The sequence below is a fragment of the Cucurbita pepo genome, chromosome 3 (assembly GCF_057944985.1).
Source record: "Cucurbita pepo subsp. pepo isolate OVF chromosome 3, ASM5794498v1, whole genome shotgun sequence".
NCBI classification, from domain to species: Eukaryota; Viridiplantae; Streptophyta; class Magnoliopsida; order Cucurbitales; family Cucurbitaceae; genus Cucurbita; species Cucurbita pepo.
This window is the reverse complement of record NC_141800.1, coordinates 12,039,619-12,059,259: the sequence shown is the minus strand read 5'-3', so window position 1 is coordinate 12,059,259 and position 19,641 is coordinate 12,039,619. Positions and strand designations below refer to the sequence as shown.

Sequence of the window (19,641 nt, the reverse complement as noted above, 5' to 3'; positions counted from 1 at the left end):
CGTAACTAGAGCTGGGTCAATTAGTAAATTGATCCTTCACAGGTTGTTCGTAACTAGAGCTGGGTCAATTTACCGTTTTACCCCTGAAGTTACTTCTTGTTCCTTATGTCTCATTGATCCTCTAATGAACAATTGGTTTGTCGTCCAACCAGTAAACCGAATCCCTCCCAGGCCAATGAGAGAGTGGGGCCCCTTGTTTAAGGCCTAGAGTCAGTACTTAAGGGAACTACCTCTCTTCTATCCCTAAAAGTGGATAGGAGTGAATTCCATCTTGCACCCCACGTCCCCAGCCATTCACCCAGTCTTACCCTCTGAAATGGGAGGCCTATTGAGTCGGCGAACTTGAGCCACTCTCACCCATGCAAATCTAAGGATAATTTCGAATAAAGAGGAGTTCATAGTTAGCTCAGGATTAAGATTGAGTCACCTAGGTCATCGAATGAAAAGAAAATAAGTCTCAACAGTAAACGACATTATAAAATGAGAGTGATTTTCTTCATGGTCCGATCTTATGCAATACTCATTGCATAGGACGCCCCCACTCACATGTCTCCGCATGTACAATTTAGTGATCACATTGTTTATGTCATATACAAAAGTGGGCCGCATTCATAGTGTCCCAGGATAAGGTACCCAGCCTTATCCCTGTACTATAGATCATTTTGACTATATACTTGAACTTGATCCACTCTTATGTCTCTATATATAGTTCAAGTAATCATACTATAGTCAGAGGGTTCTTAGTTTATTGGATTTAGATTAATAATCGTAAAATCACTTTATTCAATAACAATTTTTACTGAATAAACATCAATAATAACCTTATTGAAAATAGAATATGTTTTTGTTTGCAAACTATGAGTTTTAGGACATAAAACCCAACATGTACATCATATCATTCGTTACAAAATACATATTCACTACTACATGCATCATTTAACTAAGAAACTTTAATTCTTAAATAGGCATACCTGATGGTGACGTTGCGTTTGCTGGAGGACCATGGAAATACGTTAGGCCAACATTGTAAGCTAGTCTACAAGACCTATAACCTAGAACTCTGATACCAACTGTAACGCCTTTAATTTTCTAAACCTAATTAGTGACGTCATCCATGCATATATAAATCATTACGCGGAAACTCATCATAAATAACCTTGGAAAACAACACAAAGTCTTTCATAAAGGTCCGAAAATCCAAAACAAACCTATCTTTGAAAACAAAACCTTCAGTAACTGAATTCAAAACGAATCTAATTAAAACAATGTTCAATGCTTTAACTTAAATCAACCAAATAACGTAAACTACTAAAAATGTCCCCTCTTCAACTTCCATGGTGTCCTCAGCTCCACCGTCAACCGTACATTGGCACCTTGCCTTTACCTGAAAAATGTAGGTAGAAAGTGGCTTGAGTATTTTATGAAATACTCAGTAAGTCACCCATTGTTGGGGTTTGAAATGCAAACACATGCAACATATGAGCGGGATCATCTTGCTGGACTCTAATTGGTATAATTGGTATAATGAGACATTAAGCACTCTACCCTTGCGTAAGAGACTAGTCTTCAAAACTATGGACCATTTGCATTGGCTTAAAATATTGATCTAGTTTTTCATATGAAATCCGACAATGAAACAAAGACCCACCTTGTACGATGACTTTGATCACCTCTCTAAACGACTTTGGTGACTAATTACTCATGTACGAAATGTGTAATGCTTTTGAAGTATGAAACGTGACTTTGTTGACTAATTACTCATGTACGAAATGTGAAATTTAAAATAAAATTAACCTTAGTCTTGCATGATTAATTTAATGCTTTTGAATAAACTTACAAATTGAAATAAAACGAAAAACAATACAAAATGAAATGCACTATATTAACCTATATGCTACTAAATAAAAATGCAATTAACCTATACTAAATTATAGTCTACTAAAAATTAAATACGAAACTATCCTAAACATGTGTCACAGTCTCGTAGTTGCGATGTCATTGTCAGATATACAGGAGCGCCTTGTCGTTTTCTAAAGAATAGAGTAACATGTGGCTTGAATATTTTAAGAAATACTCAATAAGCGACCCCTCATCGGGATTAAATGCAAACACATACAGTTTCATGTATGAGACCATCATAACAGTTTATTTTTCTACGACGGCTATCCGAACGGGCAACTTGGATGTGTAATTAGTTTCACTACACACGGTCCACACGTGTGAGTATGGACCCACCAGTCGATTCGCACACCTACTAGGCCACTTTCTGGTCGGGTGAGCCTTCTATGGTAGTTGTTGATGCCAGAGACCCGTTAGGATTAGCGATTGTCACGACAACATTATGACAAACATAATGAACATTCTCTTGTCTAGTAGCGTATGCGTCCGTACTATCGTGAAGGAATAGGGGTATTCCCCGATGCATGAGCACACATTAATGCATGAGGTCCCAACAATTTTCCATTTTAATTATCATTAGTACAACCCTACTAGCATCTCGTCATATCATATCGTTTTCATACCATATTTTCATAACATTTCTCATAACATTTATCATAATTCTCATGCGTAGGTCGGGGTTGAATTTCATGCTAGTTTGTCGTTTTGCATATCAACCATAACATATCCACCATATCATAGCGTTTTCCATGTTTTTAAACGTATCAATCCATAACATTCACGTATCATATCATGTCTCATAACCGTTATAATAATAATTTCGAGCATGTCTTCAACATAACATATTACAACACAACATAGCATAAAGCATTTCAGTTCATCAAATAGCGCATATCAATCCCATCGCATAGTATTCACATATTATTTTATAACAGTCTACATATACAACCCATGACATGTGCAAAACCACAGGCACGTGTCATCATACAGCACACCATTTATAAACCACATGGGTAGGGCCACTTAGCTAAGCCGTCTAAGTCAACTGAGTCGAATGACTGCTCGCTGCAGATGGTAACATGTGGCGCAATGGGGAGCCGACGCGTGTGCAGGTCATTTTCGGGTCGAGGCGCAGGTCGCGGGCGATGGTCACAGGCTATAGATGTTTGGGCTGGTCCTGTATACTGGGCCTCGGTACTCGATTTTTGGGCCTCAGGGATTTGGTGGTCATGGGTTGCAGGTGTATTGACAGAGTGGGCTGCGAACGTTTTGGGTCGAAGGTAAATGGGTCGGTCTCGGTTTGCTGCAAGTTGGGCTGCAGGTGGTGTTCGACCCGGATCCGGATCCGTCGGATCTTATCTTCTTCACCCAATGTCTCTCAATTTTAATGATGAGTTTCTCTCTCCTCTGCATCGTCGCTCTCACATTCGTTTTCCTCCGTTTTCCTTTGGTTCTTCGTCGTTTCTCCACATCTTCTTCTCCCACATCGTATAATGGGAACTTATATTTTTCATTGATCATACAACAATAATTACAATATTTACAAGATTATATCATTTTCTTGCATGATTTTATTATCACGTATACCATAAAAAATGACTCGAGTATTATATCATGTCCTATTCCTCTTTTGATCATTAATAAGAACTGATGTAGGGTTCGAGCATAACCATAAGTAATGATGAAACAATGTGCAAAAAAAAACAAAAAAAAAGCCAACGAAAAGTTGGTAACTTTTTTTAATGTCAATTTGATTTAGCTGGTTGAATAAAATAACTATTATTATTATGAAAATGTAGTATTTTTATAGAAGAAATGGAATTAAAAATGGGAAATTAAATTGATTTTTCCTTATTAGTGTATTCAAGGTTGGCAAACCACAAAGAAAAGGGAAGGAAGATCTCATGCCTCACCACAAAATATAAATGCACGTGAAGTATCGTCCATTCAATGGGGTGCCTAATGACACCTAATTATTTAATGCTATAAATAATTATTCTTATTTAATTTATTGTTTTCCTTCATTTTTATTTTTATTTTTATTCAATCTGAAATTTGAAACTATGCCAGTCACGTGGAACAAAAAAAGATCAAAAATAATATTTGAATAATCCGACAGTATTTGATAATTCAACTAATGTAGAATACCCAATCTAAAACATAAAAGTTAGACTGGGTTAGATTTTTTTTTGTTTAGGTTTGAATTGGATTCCAATTTTGGAAAATTAAAAATTTAGTTTTATAGATTGAAAATTTTTAGTCAGGTCAACTCGACCCACCTAAAGATAGAGTTACAATCCAACCCAACTTAGTTCTACCCTATTTTAAAAAATTAAGAATATTTAATATTCAACCTTTGCCACAAATGTTAGTGATGCAGTCTAACTTGTAAATATATGATATTTGAATTTGATGAAATTATAGTTATGAACGAGGACAAATATTATTTTTTTAATAATTAAAAATAACTCGACAACCCAACCCAAAAGTAGAGAGTTAGATTAGCTTGTAACTTCTATCCCGATTGTTTAAGTCACCAACTCAAAAATTTAGGTCAGTCTTAAAAAAAAATCAGTACAATCCAACATACTCTATATGCCCGGATAATCTTATTGGATGACTTGCATTTTTTTAAAATCTTTTCAAATTACAAGTAATTTGAACACAAGTAACATATAACATGGAAGTAAATTATTTTAGGAAATTATTAAATTTCAATTATGAAGGAAAGTATTTAATGTGTTATGAAATATTATTAATGTACATGAATTTAGTTTAAATTATATTAAAAAAAATATTATTATGAAAGAGTTATATCTTTTATAAGCATGGTTGGTTATTAAATAACTTTATTATAACAAAAAAATATATATATATATATATATATATAAATATTATAATCATTAACATATTATACTTTTATTAAAAAAGTGACATAAAATGATTTCTGATATTCTATTTTAATATGTATTATAATTTCAAACTTTTAATAACATTACTTATTAGAATCTATGAAAAATGTTATAATTGGAATAATAATTATTATGGTTTGAGTTAACTCTTTAAAAGATTAGAGAAATAGTAAAGGGTTTATTAAAATGTGGTTCACAAATTAGTGACTTTCTTTAGTACACTCATTTGTAACTAAAACTAAGGTAGCAATAAACAAGTTGCTTTTTTCTTTCTTTATTCAAGTCACACTTACGAAACTTGAATCCGCTTTAGTTATGTGAGCTAGAAATTATGCTTCCCTTCAAAGGTTTGCCCGAACCGCCAAGAGCTAGGCACAACATTATCAAATTGAATGGTATTCCAATCGCTCGTAGTGACTTGAAAGGACAGGCTCTGGCCCACCAAAACGGTACCAATCTTCCAATTTTGGCCCCAGTTCTTCGACATCTTAAGCCACCCAGTAGAAGAGCCTTTAATGTTAACACCAACAACATCACCAGCACCTCCAACATTGAAGGGTAGGACGATTAGCCAATATGGGTTCCCATTTAATTGGAACCGGACGCCGCCCTTTTTCTGGCAGAGTACCCTACGATAGCTAACATTGATGACACCAGCACGATAAGGGGCGATTTTAGAAAATATGTAGAGAGAAAGGTCGAAGTGCTCTTGGGGTGGATTGCACCAAACGCCTTCTGTTTTCGCGTAATTTGGAGGGCAAAAGTTTGTGGCGGTTATTTTGATTGTGCCCGAGTTTGGTATGCACGAGTAGTGTCCTCCGGGCAAACACATTAACTCGAAGCATGCTCCACAGGTTAGTCCGTTGTTGAAAAGTGCTGTGCTTATCGCTGCCGTCTCTAGCCCGTAACCTTGATCGTATAGGTTTCCATACCCGCAAGCTCCCTCTGTTGCAAGTAAGAAATAATGTTGATCTTAATATCATATAAATATTAAAAGATAATGAGTAGATAGCATTTTGAGAGTGTAGTTAATCCCTACGCATAGTTTCGCCACCCGTCATGTCACCGTAGAAGGTGGCACGACCATTGCGCCATGCACCGTTGATGTTTTGAATACCAATGGGATCAAGGAGCCTACATGCTATGGGGTCTGCCAAAAAGGCTGCAAAACTCAACCAAAGGAACACAAAGTTGAAGGAATTAGCCATTGGTTTTTGTTATTCTCTTTTGGTAGAGAAAAGAATGGTGCAAGAACATGAAGTGGAAGTGGTGAATTTATAGGGTACAAAATGGATTTAGAAATGGAAAACAAAATTATATATATGAATTGGTATATGATCAATGTTGGTAACCCAAAAACGGGAAAGGAGAGAACGATCCCATGCTGTAATGAAGCCCAAAAATGCAATTGAGGAAGCATTTGTTTTTTGTTTTGTTTTTTTCCTTCTCTTTTGCATTTTGAATTAAGGAATTTCATATTCTAACACTCTAAATGATACTAAAAATAACTCTTTCCATTGGCTTTTCTAAATGGGGAAGCCAATATTAATATTTTAGAATATGGTGTAGATCTCTAATAAATACTAATATTTCCCATTTTTTTAATTAAAATATAAAAAATAATAAAATAAAGAAAAGACCGAAATAAAAATTTAAAAATATAATAATAAAAGATTTAAAAAAGTATCGGCGACCGTAATCGTAGACCACCGACGACGAGGTAGAAGACGAGATTACACTTGTTGGGTGTAGGTATCATGTGGTTTTCTTCTATTGACAATGCAATGAAGTATAAATTCACACGGCCACGTTAATTTGAAAAAAAATTTGTTTCATATTGTCACAAACATTCGTTAATCCGTGTTATTCTCTAATGATAATATGTGGGTCATTTTTTGTACGTTGTGATTTCCCCAAAGACATCCTTAACAACAACAAGATCATGATGTGATTCGACTTGGGTTATGCCCTAACGATTGTAAGGTCACTCCTTACATGCATATGATGCTATTTTATTAGTCTTGTATCCTTCACGACGTGTGCACATATATTGAATCACTACCTGTGTGTACGATTCTAATTGGGCTGTGCCCAAATAGTTGCAAGGTCACTTTTGCTTGTATAAAATGTGATTCTACTAGGATTGTACCTTAACGTTTGCAAAAAGTAACTTTTTTTGCATTGATATGATTCTACTAGGGTCATGACTTAATGGTAAAGAGTTTGCATTCAAGGTCACTCCTTGCATGCAAATGATATGAGATTCTACTAGGGTGGTACTGTAACGACTCAATTTTCGAGACTTCGAATCTCACACCGTGACTTCTAGAGTAAAAAAATGAAAGTGAAAATCATTAAAAAAAAAAAAAAAAAAAAAGATAAAACAATATTGACGTTCAAAATATTACAAACGTGGAAACAAGTTTGGAATAAAATTGTAAAATGAAAAACAAAAGACTCCAAAATCTAAAAATGGATTGATGCTCCGGAGCAATCCCCTCCGTGACCACATCACTCTCGAACGTTCCTCCACCTTGATCGGTAGCCTGCGACACCTAAAAAAGAAAGAGGAAAGGGATGAGTATGAAAATATACTCAGTAAGCAACGTACTTGTAGGCTCTCATCACATCCTTTCTAGTAAGTATGAAAATATTCTCTGGGCTCTAAGAAGTTCGAGCCAAGATTCCACTCTATCTGAGCAACTGGGTACTTGATTGCTCATGAAGGTATATAATAAAATGGTTTAAAATTCACAAAAGAAGTACGGAAAATAATAAATAAATTATCAATTCCACAAGTAACGACCCTAAATTTCTACTTACCTAGAGTCGCTACTATCATCATAGCGTAATCATTTTGTGCGGAAATAATCATTTAAACTTTATCATAAAACATAAAATTCATCATAAAATACTACCATAAACTTAGGTGTTCGAAAACATCCTTAAGACGACACAACGAAATACTAAATGAAATACCAAAACGTTAAAATTAAAAACATCTTGTTCTAACCCAAGTCTAAGAAAATAAGTACAACTACTCTATGCATGTGTCATGGTCTTGAATTGCAATATCGTCGTCAGTTGTATTGAGGTTAGATGCAAACACATGAATTGCAATATCGTCGTCAGTTGTATTGAGGTTAGATGCAAACACATATAATCATGAGTGAGACCTATCATATCAGCCTATTTTCCTATGACAGCTATCCTAAACAAGAAATTTGATGTGTATTTACTTTTCTACACACTGTCCACACGTACGAGTATAGACCCACCAGTCGGTTTGCACACCTCTTGGGCCCATTTCTAATCGGGCGAACATTCTCTAGTAGCTGTTAATGTCGGACATCCATTAGGAATAGCGGCTGTCATAGCAACATTATGGTAAACATAATGTTTGTTTCCCTATCTCGTAGCATACGTGTCCCTACTATCGTAAAAGGAGAAGGGGTATCCCCCAATGCATGAAATAATGCATGAGGTCCCAACATTTTTCCTTTTTCATGAACATGTATTACAATCCATCTTGCATTTTGCTTCATATCATATCATTTTTATCATAATCTCCATGCATATATTGGGGTTGTACATTATGCAAATTTATCATTTGCATGTCAATCATATCATATATCATTTATGTCACACATATGTCATATCATAACTTATCATGTCTTCGAACCTATCAATTCATATCATGCTCACATCATAATACTCACATAACATAACTCGAGAATGCCATCAAAAGCATCATACCATAACATATATCATACATACATACATACATAACATATCATCAAACGCATCGTACCGTAACATCATATCATTACATAACATATCATAGTCATATAAACATATCATAGTCATATCGTTTCATAAACATATCACACATATCAAACATACAACACGTGCAAAACCATGGGACATGTGTCATCATACAAGCATCAACTTTTAACCAAACTGATATTCAGACCACTTCCTTGGGTGGCATAGGCTAAAGAAACTGATAGTAAGACCACTTACTTGGTTGGACTAGGCTGAAACTACTACTACTACCCTTGATGCTAGCTTAACGCTACTCTCTGAAATTTAATTCTGACAGGATTCCAACATTATAAATTAGAATTCTTCTGTGAAATTGGCTCACCTAGTTTTTTATAAAATAATTTAAATTTACTTTTAATAATTTAAACTACCTCAGCTTAATTTTGTATAAAATAATTTATATTAACTCCTAATAATTTAAATTAACTAACATAAATACTTTAAACTCGACTCAAAATTAAACTAGCTAAAAGGTAGTCGTACTAACCTTAAACGCTTATGAAGAATTGAAAGTTGGAGAAAATGGTTCGAGCATAACCCAAGCCGGATTAGCCAAAATGCCAACCTTGAGCTGGCAGAAAGTATATTCTCCGACTAGTTTTGAACCGTTCAAGTGGGATGTTAAAATGAAGTGAGGAACCTCCTTTTCTAGTGGATGTCAGCCCCCTACTTCTCACCTTTAAGCAATGCTTAACATTTTCTTTCCATTTTCTTTTCAAAATTTTAGGTTACTACATCATACACATCTAAAAAGAACTTTCGTCCTCGAGAGTGTCTTAATCCTGAAATTTTTCGGGGTATTTCTCTCTCATCTTTTCCCTCTGTTTTCATAGTTTCTTCTACTTATGGTTTTGGAAAGACCATGTCTTTTCTCGTAACTTGTGTCATCGTCTACCTGTAAGGACTTGTAATCTACGATGTGAGTCAAGTCATCCAACTTAAGAACGAGGAAAACAATCTCACGTTTCTTTCGTGAATATGAGGTGAAAAAAGTTTACCCATAAGTTCTCAAGTTTCGACGCTTCCCTTTCTCACCAAACTTATGGGTAATCTTATTTAAAAGGTCAAGAATAAAGTTTGGAGGGAAATAGTGAACTATAACTCTCGAATTTGGAAGAAGCTTGAGAACTCAAAACCAAGAAAGGAAAAGATTATAACTTGCAATTGAAGGTTCGATATTGCTTGCTTCTTGCTTCAAAAAATTGCCCATGGTTCATAATTTATGAAGGAAGGATCCACCACCTTTGAAACGTCTAGAACTGCCATGATTTCGTGATTGATCGTTCTAGATTTTTCCGCCAAGAAAAACTTGCTCCAATCAGAATTTTGCCGACTTTAGTTTTGAATTCCCACTGTTGGATGTGATGAGCTTTTGACGTTTTAGATCATATCAATTTTGATGAAGATCTAACGACTAGAATTTAAGATACGATAAATTATGTGCAGAAGGGTATTGTGGAGAATCATATATTGTCTGTCGTGGCAATTTCTTAAATCTTTTAAACTTCAGGAGCATTTTGGTAATTTGCCATTTTTTAAATATTTAATATTATTTTTTCTTAAAAAATCCAAAGTTTTTCTAAAAATTTCTTACCTCTTATTTTTCAACTTTTCTTTGTTCAACATCTTGAGATTTCTTCTTAAGAAATAAAAAATTGGAGATGTTTGGTAAAAATTAGAAAAGAGTTCATTTTTCCATATCTTCTAAATTTCCTTTCTTACTCCCTTCCTAAACCTTATACAACTCACTCAAACTATATTTTGTCCTTATTGGAAGTCTTATATCCTTTAAGAACTTTAGTTCTTAAAAGTTCATATTCTAAAAATAAGTTGGGTACTCGATTATCATTTCTTCTTCTCTTCCTCAAGTTGCTTCTTTAGCTCTATAGTTCTTTTAGAAGACTTTCACCAAAGTGATTTCCTTGTTCCTTACCCTCTTGACTTTCTTGTCCAATATTTGTACCAGTTCTTCCTTATACGTTAATTCATCTCTTAAGGAAAGTGTATCAAGTACTATTATACGAGTGGGGTCGAAGGTATACTTTTGTAACATAGACATATGAAATATGTTGTATACTGTGGATACGTATGATGGGAGTGCAAGTTTGTAGGCCATTAGTCGTATCCTTTCTAGGATTTCAAAAGGATCGATGAACCTTAGGCTTAACTTCCCTTTCTTACAAAACCTAAGCACCCCATCATGGGTGCTATTCTTAGGACCACATGGTCTCCCAGCTCGTACTCTATGTCTTTATGCCTTATATTCGCATAACTTTTCTGCCTACTTTGTGTGGTCTGTATCCTTGATTTGATCTTTTAGACTAAGACATTAGTGACGTGCACAAGTTCCGACCCCAAAAATTGTCGTTTGTCCATCTCTTCCCAAAAGATAGGAGATCAGCACCTTCATCCATAGAGTGCTTCATACCGACATCATTTATATGGTTATTTGATAACTATTATTGCAGTCAAACTCCATAAGGTGCTGGTACTTGTCCCAACTTTATGCGAATTGCAGGACACATACCCTTTGCATGTCATCTAATACTTGTTTGAGCATTTCCATTGACCTTCTGTTTGGGGTGGAAGGCCGTACTGAACTTTGGTTGCATACCAAGTGCTTTTTACAAGCTTTTACAAAAATGATATGTCAACCTAGCATCTTGGTCGACACTATTGAACCTAATACCCCATGTAATTGGACTATTTTTTCCATGTAGAGTTGGAGTCAATTGTGTACCGAGTATGTTGTCTTTCCATGGATGAAGTGGGCAGACTTAGTCAAGCCCTTCTTAGTGAAGCCCTTCTTAGTCTTGGAAAACTCTAAGATAAAATCCATTGTAATGTCCTCCCACTCCCATTTCCACTCTAGAACACTTATGTCCCATTTCATCCCTCACCATAAATATTAAATTTTTAAATATTGGTACATCTCGGTGTTTTCCGGGTGAATGATGAATGGTGAATCATGAGCTTCTATGATTAATTCCTTAAATAATTCTTTATCCTTGAATACGCATAATTAGTCTCTCTATAAGAGTCCTTTATTCGAGGACACAAAAAATCCTTAGGGATGGTCGATTGCATGTTGTTGTAAAAATTTGTTGAGGTAAGGGTCATTTTCTTGAGCATCTATTATATGCTTTCATAATGTAGGTTGGACCGTTAGCTGTGCCAACCTTGCCATTATGCCTTTAACTAATACTTCATATTGGACCCTAACATATCCTCTTGAAGCATTCTTTGCCACATGATTAGTGTAGGGGTGAGACCGAGCTGACGAGATGGCTTTAAAAGACGGAGAAATTTTTCGCGAAATAAAATCATTAAAATTTAAGACATAATTTACATTATACCAAAATAATGCGTGCACATTAGTAATTTAAAATACGATATAATGGTTAAAACACGAAATAAGAAGCAGACACAAAGCATTTTAAAACAAAAGGGTTGAAGACGACGGGTGAGGTTTGTCAATAGCACCTGCTCCAGAGTCCGCTTCCGACCTCAACCATCTCCTTATTACCTAAAAAAATGGAGAATAAGGAATTAGTACAAGACTAGGGTACCACATTCTTAATCGTGTCATTGATATGCTAGAGTACCACATTCTTTGTTCTTGTCTTGTTCTTGTTCTTGTTCTTGTTGTAAATACTTAGGCCCTCTAGTTCTTGTTCTTGACTTAGGGTTCTTATCTTGATCTATTCTGAATACCTTGGTCCTTGGATTCTAAAACCTTAGTTTTCCTTTAAGGGCCTTAGTACTATGGTTCTTGGTTCTTGGTTCTTGTCCTTAGAACTAGGATCTTGATCCATGTTCTAGTTCTTGATCCATGTTCTAGTTCTTGATCTTTCTCTTGTTCTTAGTACTTTCTAGGTTCTTGTTCTGTTCTTGATTCGTTCTCCAAGGCACTCTCCCTAGGATTTACGACACTAGACATGCACCTGACAATCCTGTGTCCAAGGCTTCATGCGTTCCAAGCGACATAGCCTTAACCTACGTCCAAGGCTTCATGTGTTCCAGGTGACTATACAACAAATACCATCTTTTATAGCTTTTTTGTATAGCATTTTCTAAAAGATGCTATAAATTAGAAAGAAAATAAAGGTTTTTTATTTTTATTTTTATTTTTTTAATGTTATCCCTAAAAACCTAATCACGCGTATAAAAGTCTTTCTTTCTTTTTCTCTCCTTTTCCCTCTAGACACCCATATTCTCTCCGACCCTAGGGCAATACCAAATCTAGCCTTCTTTCTCTCGCGCAACAATCCATCCTTCCTTCTTTCGTGCTTCAAAATTTTTCCCTCAAGATCCATCCTTCTTTCTTTCGTGCTTCAAAATTTTTCCCTCAAGATCCATCCTTCTTTCTTTCGTGCTTCAAAATTTTTCTCTAATTTGCATCAGATCTCAAGATGGTGGCATTGAGAGGAGGCATACAGTTTATTGTTGATGCTTTGTCTATGAAAAACCCTATTCTCCTACCTCACTGCAAATTGAACAATCCAAGATAGAGGTTAGTTGTTTTTTTTTTTTTCCCCTATTATCTTCTTTGTTGGCTCACTTTGTAAAGAATTTCATTGATGAATTATTCTAAGTGATTTGTCTTTGTATCTTCCTTTTTAAAGAATTTCATTGATGAATTATTCTAAGTGATTTGTCTCTGTATCTTCCTTTTTAATTTCTTTTTGAATGTAGTTCTGTGAGTTAGATTGAAGGACCGAACTACTACTAAATAATGCAGTTTTTCATTTACATTTAGTACACACTAATAAACTTTTGTGAGTTCAGTCCTTTGGTCCTTCATTAAGGAATGTACTTTACTTTTAAGTGTGTATTTTCCTAGCTGTAGAATTTTTCTTTGAATGTAGATTGGTGAGTTCTGTGAGGTAGATGTAGTTGTTGTCTTGTGTTAAAAGGTTGAATGTAGTTTTGTGAGTTAGATCAACGGAATAAAAACATAATACAAGAAACTATCTTTATTTTTCATTGTGTTGGTTCAATCAATACATGCCCAAATTGAGGAACCACATGAAGATTACAAACAAAAAAAATAAGCCTAAGAGTACAAAGTAATTAAGTTTAGAGGAATTTGTTAATTCATAGGTTATTTCAAGCACATTCTACCGGTAGTAATGATTTATGTTAACGGGTTACATATTCTGCAAGTATCAAGTAGTAGGAAGAAGTTTATACACGTATTGATGGACTGCATATAAATTCCTTGAGCAAAATACCTATTGTATTATGTATAACTAAATTTTTGCCTTTTCTCCTTCCTTGATTTTTTTTTTTTCCTTTGATATATTAGGTCTCCTTTTCTCCTTCCATGAGTATAACTTATTAAATATATGATCGGCAAGATCACTCACTTTCACACAACAACAACAAGAACTTGTGTGGCCCTACTGTTACTGATACTGTTATTTTGCATTTAGGGCTTCCAACAACACATTCTTCTTCTTATTTGATTTTGAGGATTTCTTCAACTGAGATCTTAGATAAATTAGAAGATCAGTTAGAAGAAGTTGTTCCTAATTAGAAGACCAGTTAGACTGATTTCGGTCTTTGACTTTTGTTTGCTAACTTGGAGTGACTAGGAGAAAGAATATTTGTAGACCCTTTAAAGACTACTTTTCTTTTTTCTCAAGAGAATTCATTAGTTTGTATGGTCATTTTCTTTGGTTAATAAGTTTTTTTTGGTTGGCCTTACTCGTCATGATATCAATTTTTTTTTTAATGGTTCTGTTTGGTATCATATGAGGACAACACTTCATCAAAAAGGGCTATTTGAAAGGATTGGGTTTTATTACAAAGTTATGGGTTTTCATCCAAGGGAATCAAAAAGCGTAATGCTCTTTCTTTCCCCGTAAACTTTGAGTGGACAATGCCCTCCCCTTTCAATTCTAATTGGAAGATGTAATGCAAGTATTTGAACTAATGTTTCTATGCTCTGTTTTTAAGAAATGAAACGTGTTTACATATATAAGAAGAACAATAATGTTCTATTCTCTTTTTTACTTTTATATGATATTTAGATTTTGTTGCTATTTTGCACTTCTCTTCGAATCACCTTATGTCAAACCTTTTGATACTATTTTGCACTTCTCTTCGAATCACTGATATATATGCTTTGATAATGTTGCAGGATTCCTTGAAAGCACTAATTGGCAAGAAACAACGACCAATTTATCAATTGACATTGTCTAGAGTCGGCCACAAAGATTCAACTTAGACTCTGATACCAAATTGATAAGGCAACCCTAATCCTCAACCCAACGATCAAGTTTTTGTTGGAGCAAGGAAGCACTAATTGGCAAGCAACAACGAACAATTTATCAATTGACATTGCTAAAAGGGTGGAACATAGAAGACATTGATGTCGGTTCGAATACCTTTAGGATTAGTGTACTTGATTTGATCAAAATCAAAGATGTCACATATTGTGGATAGTGAGTTTTTGTTCTATATATTGTGTATTGGGTGGGGAAGAACTGATTTGAAAATTGTGCTAGTGTAACGAGTCTAATATTCTTATATAGATCGAGTTGAATACTTTATTTTGTAATGTGTTAGTAGATTATTAAATTTCAATTATATTTTTTTTTTATAGCATAAAATTAAAAGTATAAATATAGCTTATTAAAAATGAATGATAGCATAAAATATAGTATAAATATAGCTTATTAAAAAGGAAGGATAGCATAATATTTTAGTTATGTTTACATATTTATAACTTTAACAAAAATGCTATAAAATGTTTTCATAGCTTTGCATATAAGCTATATTTAGGTACTATATTTATAACTTTAACAAAAACGCTATAAAAAGTTCCAGACTTTTAATAACATGGGCTGTCACGACGTACGAAAAATGCTATAAAAGGTCTATGATAGCATTTTTCGGAAGCTATCTAATCCATTATTTGTTGTAGTGTGACGTAGTCTTACCACATCTTAAGGCTTGCCCTTCAATACGGTCTGCTTAACGTATGTCCAAGGCTTCATGCGTTCCAAGCGACATAGTCTGAAAACCTACATTCAAGGCTTCTTACGTTCCAAGCGATGTAGTCTTAATACTGCATCAAGGGCTTGCCCTATAATACAGTCTGCTTGATCTATGCACAAGGCTTCAGGCGTTTCAAGCGGCATAGTCTAAAAACCTACATCCAAGGCTTCTTAAGTTCCAAGCGATGTAGTCTTAATATTGCATCAAGGACTTGCCCTATAATACAGTCTGCTTACCTACGCTCAAGGCTTCCTGCGTTCCAAGCAACGTAGTCAAAGTCATGAGCATGTTGTACCGTGGGAGGTCTTAGAAAGTTCTTGATTCATGGCTAAGGTAACTTACTCTCTTATTGTTCCTCCGGGACCTTAAACTACTCCCCTTGATAGACCATAAAGGTCACTTGCTTGGTACATACTTGAACATGGCATCTTGCAAGTCTACAGGGCATCTCTTCTAGGTGAGGGAAACTTGAGGCATGACATCCTGCAAAGGAAACATGGTGCAGGGCATCCCACCTAGAAGAGGAATTCTTGGTGGGAGGTCATGGGTCACTTTGGACATGACTAGAGTACTACCAGCATTCTTGAGTCTTTGAGTTTGGGGACGTTGGTCCTTCGTCCTTGAGTGGTACCTAGCATTCTTCTTACTTGGGTAGTTGTAGAGCTTGTGTGTTGTTGTTCTTGGTTCTTGATCTTGTAAGTTTCTAAGGTTCTCAATTCCTTGAGGCATAAGTTGTAACTTGTATTTGTAACCATATGAACTCATCTTAGCGTGATTTGTTCTAGATGATCACATAGATTCCTAAGGAGTTTTTAAAGGGTTCTAGAAAAGTCTTGATTCTTGCGGTGTTTCCTTTAGTTGTTTCTTGGGTCCTAACTTGTTTTAGGTTCCAAACTTACTCCAATCAACTTGAAACCTAAAACTTATCTTCATGTCCTTCATAATAGACCTTATAAGAAGTAGCAAATAATTCGGAGCACGTATAGACCTTGAAATCTCATAAGGAGTCCTAGGGGCATTTTGGTCATTTTACCCCTAATTCTTGGTTTTGCTACTTAACGTGTTCCAATGGCTTTAGAACTTCACCAAATCATCAAACATCATAAAATAAGATTTACTACAGAGGTTCATAGCATTTAGAGGTCATCTAGGTCATGAACCGTAGGTAGTCTTCCTTAAGGGCATTATGGTCATTTTGTACCATTTCTTGGTTTACCTACTTATCCTTATCCAATGACCACCAAACATCATATATAACCTCAACATGCTAAAATATGCTCAGCACTAAAACTTTATAAGCAACGGAGTTCATCTAGTAGGTTATTTTAACATTACCTAATTTCCAAGCAATTTGATCGGTTTGGGTCTTAACTCACGGTTCTTTGAGTTTTTCTTTCATATATCCTAAATTCATACTTGTTTTAGGGTTTATATGGAAATCCAAGCGATTCCTACAAGTATTTCTTAACAAAAAGTCCAAGGTGTCTACATACCTCGTTGTCGACGTTCGGGACCTCCGTTCTTGAGCTTCCAATACCCGAATTACCTCAAATTTTCTTCCATAGACTCCTTAATGTGTCTAATTTTTGGAACCATAAAGTTGTTCATGAGAATCAGTCTAGAGGGGGGGTTAAAATTGAGAAAAATCGAAGAAAGTTCAAGTTTTAGTTTGACATGGTCGGTTCAACTGAACCAGCCACGTCATCGTCTTCTTCCTCCATACGGGAACAAGACGCGCGTGACCGTTCGCGCCGCTGTCTGAAACTCGCTCTCCCCAACTCCTATCACGCCGTTTCTCCCCTCGATTTCTTCATGAAACTTAAAGAGTGTGTTACAAGGAAGAGCTAGGGATTGATTTCATACTCATGGATCGTAGTCTAAGACATTTGCTTCCAAAGTTCGTCCAAAATATGATTTCTCGCTGGAGTAAAAACAAAGGATTTCTTATTGGGTAGCCGATTCTAGAGGTTTGCAAGGCTCGATATCTTCATGGATCTTCTTCCTTATTCTTCTCTCAGGCTTAAGGAATTTGGTTTGGAGGAACGATTTTGAGTGTGGAATCTTAATTTTGAGAAATCACTCTTGGTCTGCAAGTTACCCAACACCTCCAATTTTCAATCTCTTGGGTATCTTGTTCTACGACGTTTCAACTCTCGATTCTTTCGGCAAAGTTACTCGAATTCTTCCTCTGAAGCTAAAGGAATCCTTAATTTGAAGGAAAAGAGGCCGTAGATAGAAATTTGACACTTGCCCCTAAATTTGAGCCCGAAACGGATTTTCTTCAATTGGGAACATATTCTCTTCATGGTCTTCTATGGAAACATTCCTTGGAGGTGCAGAAACCTATTGGGGTCGTCCTTGCTCAACGAATTCTCGCGTATCCTTGGATTGAAATTTCAAGTTTTCCTTGTAGCTCTTTAATGGCGGACTAGATTGGGGGAATGGTTTCTGGGAACTTTTAGCACTCTCTTCCTTCATAAAACTTGTGGGTAATCTTGTTTAGAAGCTATAGGAACAAGTTTGAAAGGAAATGGTGGAGAATTGCTCTCAAATTTGGAAGAAACCCGAGAGTAGGAGACCCAAAATCAAAACACTTATTGCCAACGACTGGGAGCTCGACCTTGCTCGATTCTTGTTCTAAACTATTGCCCCAACTTCAGAATTTATAGGGAAAACTTAAACCGACATTGGGAGCTTCATAATCATCGTGAATTGTCGATTGGATTTTCAGAAAAATTCGTTGGAAATATCTACTTCAATCAGAGCCTCACCGACCTTTGTTTTGAATCCTAGCCGTTGGATGTGATGATCACTGAGTGTTCTAGAATATATCCAAGTTTGGAGGAGATCCAACGGCTTGGAGTCGAGATTCAAAGGATATTGTGCAGAAGGCATTGTTAAGTTTTTGATTTTCGGTAATTTGGTAATTTGTAGCTTTCAGAATATTTTATTATTATTTTTCAAAAAATCCATAATTTTCCTAAAAGGTCTTCATCCTTTTTGGTCATTTCTCCCTTTTTGAGCATTTTGAAATTCCTTTTAAATAAGGAATTCAAAATCGGAAAAGATCCTTGATAATTTAAAAAATGACATTTTCGTCCTTTTTGCTTACGCTTTCATTCTCAATCCTTCCCCAAAGGCCTTAAGTCCTTAAGATTACTTCTTAGGGTATGGAAATGACTTACTAAGACCCTTCTCCTTGCTTAATCCTCTTAATTTTCTTCCTTGGATCCTTTGGGTCTTGCATAGGTGGCTTTCCTTTATTTTTGGGGTGTTACTAAGACCCATCTTCCTGCGGAAGACATCAGCTACCATGTTGACTTTTCTCGGATGATAAAGGATCTTAATGTCGGAATCTTTCACTAGTTTCAACCATCTCTTTTACTTCATATTGAGCTCTTTTGCGTAAATAGATACTTGAGTCTCTTGTGGTCAATATATACTTATATTTTCTCTCCATACAAGTAATATCGCCATATCTTAAAAGCGAACACTACGACTGCTAGCTCCAAATCATGTGTGTAATAGTTGCACTCGTACTCCTTTAGTTGATGGGAGGCGTACACTATGGCTTTTCCATTTTGCAATAGTATACACCCAGGCCTTTTCGTAAAGCATCAATGAAAAAGTTCCCTGATAATGCGAGAACCAGAGGTGTTACCAACTTTCAAACTTCCTGAAGCTTTTCTCGATGTCAAAGTGAAGGTCGTACCTTTTTTTGGTGAGCTGGGTAATAGGTGCTGATATTTTGAAAAAGTCCTTTATGAACCTTATGTAATAGTCTGCTAATCGTAGGAAAGCTCTTGACCTCAGTGATAATGATTGGTCCGGACCACTTCATAACCACCTCGACTTTGGCCGAGTCCATCTTTCGACACAACATGTCTGAGATAGGTAAACTCTTGAAGACAAAACTCCCACTTAGAGAATTTGGCAGGTAGCTTGTGGGTTCTTACCCCTTTCAGTACTAGGATATGTCACAAATGCGTCAAGTAAGTCT

The 19,641-nt window shown here is 35.6% G+C and overlaps 1 protein-coding gene across 1 annotated transcript; it reads right to left on the bottom strand.

The window, feature by feature from the left end:
- Positions 1-5,020: 5,020 nt before the first annotated feature.
- On the bottom strand, positions 5,021-6,021 carry LOC111789769 (expansin-A25). Its single transcript, XM_087122464.1, has 2 exons — positions 5,851-6,021; positions 5,021-5,756 (listed from the first exon to the last, which is right to left on the bottom strand). Exons 1-2 carry the CDS (start codon positions 6,017-6,019, stop codon positions 5,134-5,136), a joined length of 792 nt encoding a protein of 263 aa, XP_086978590.1. The 5' UTR covers positions 6,020-6,021; the 3' UTR covers positions 5,021-5,133.
- Between the last annotated feature and the right edge of the window lie 13,620 nt (positions 6,022-19,641).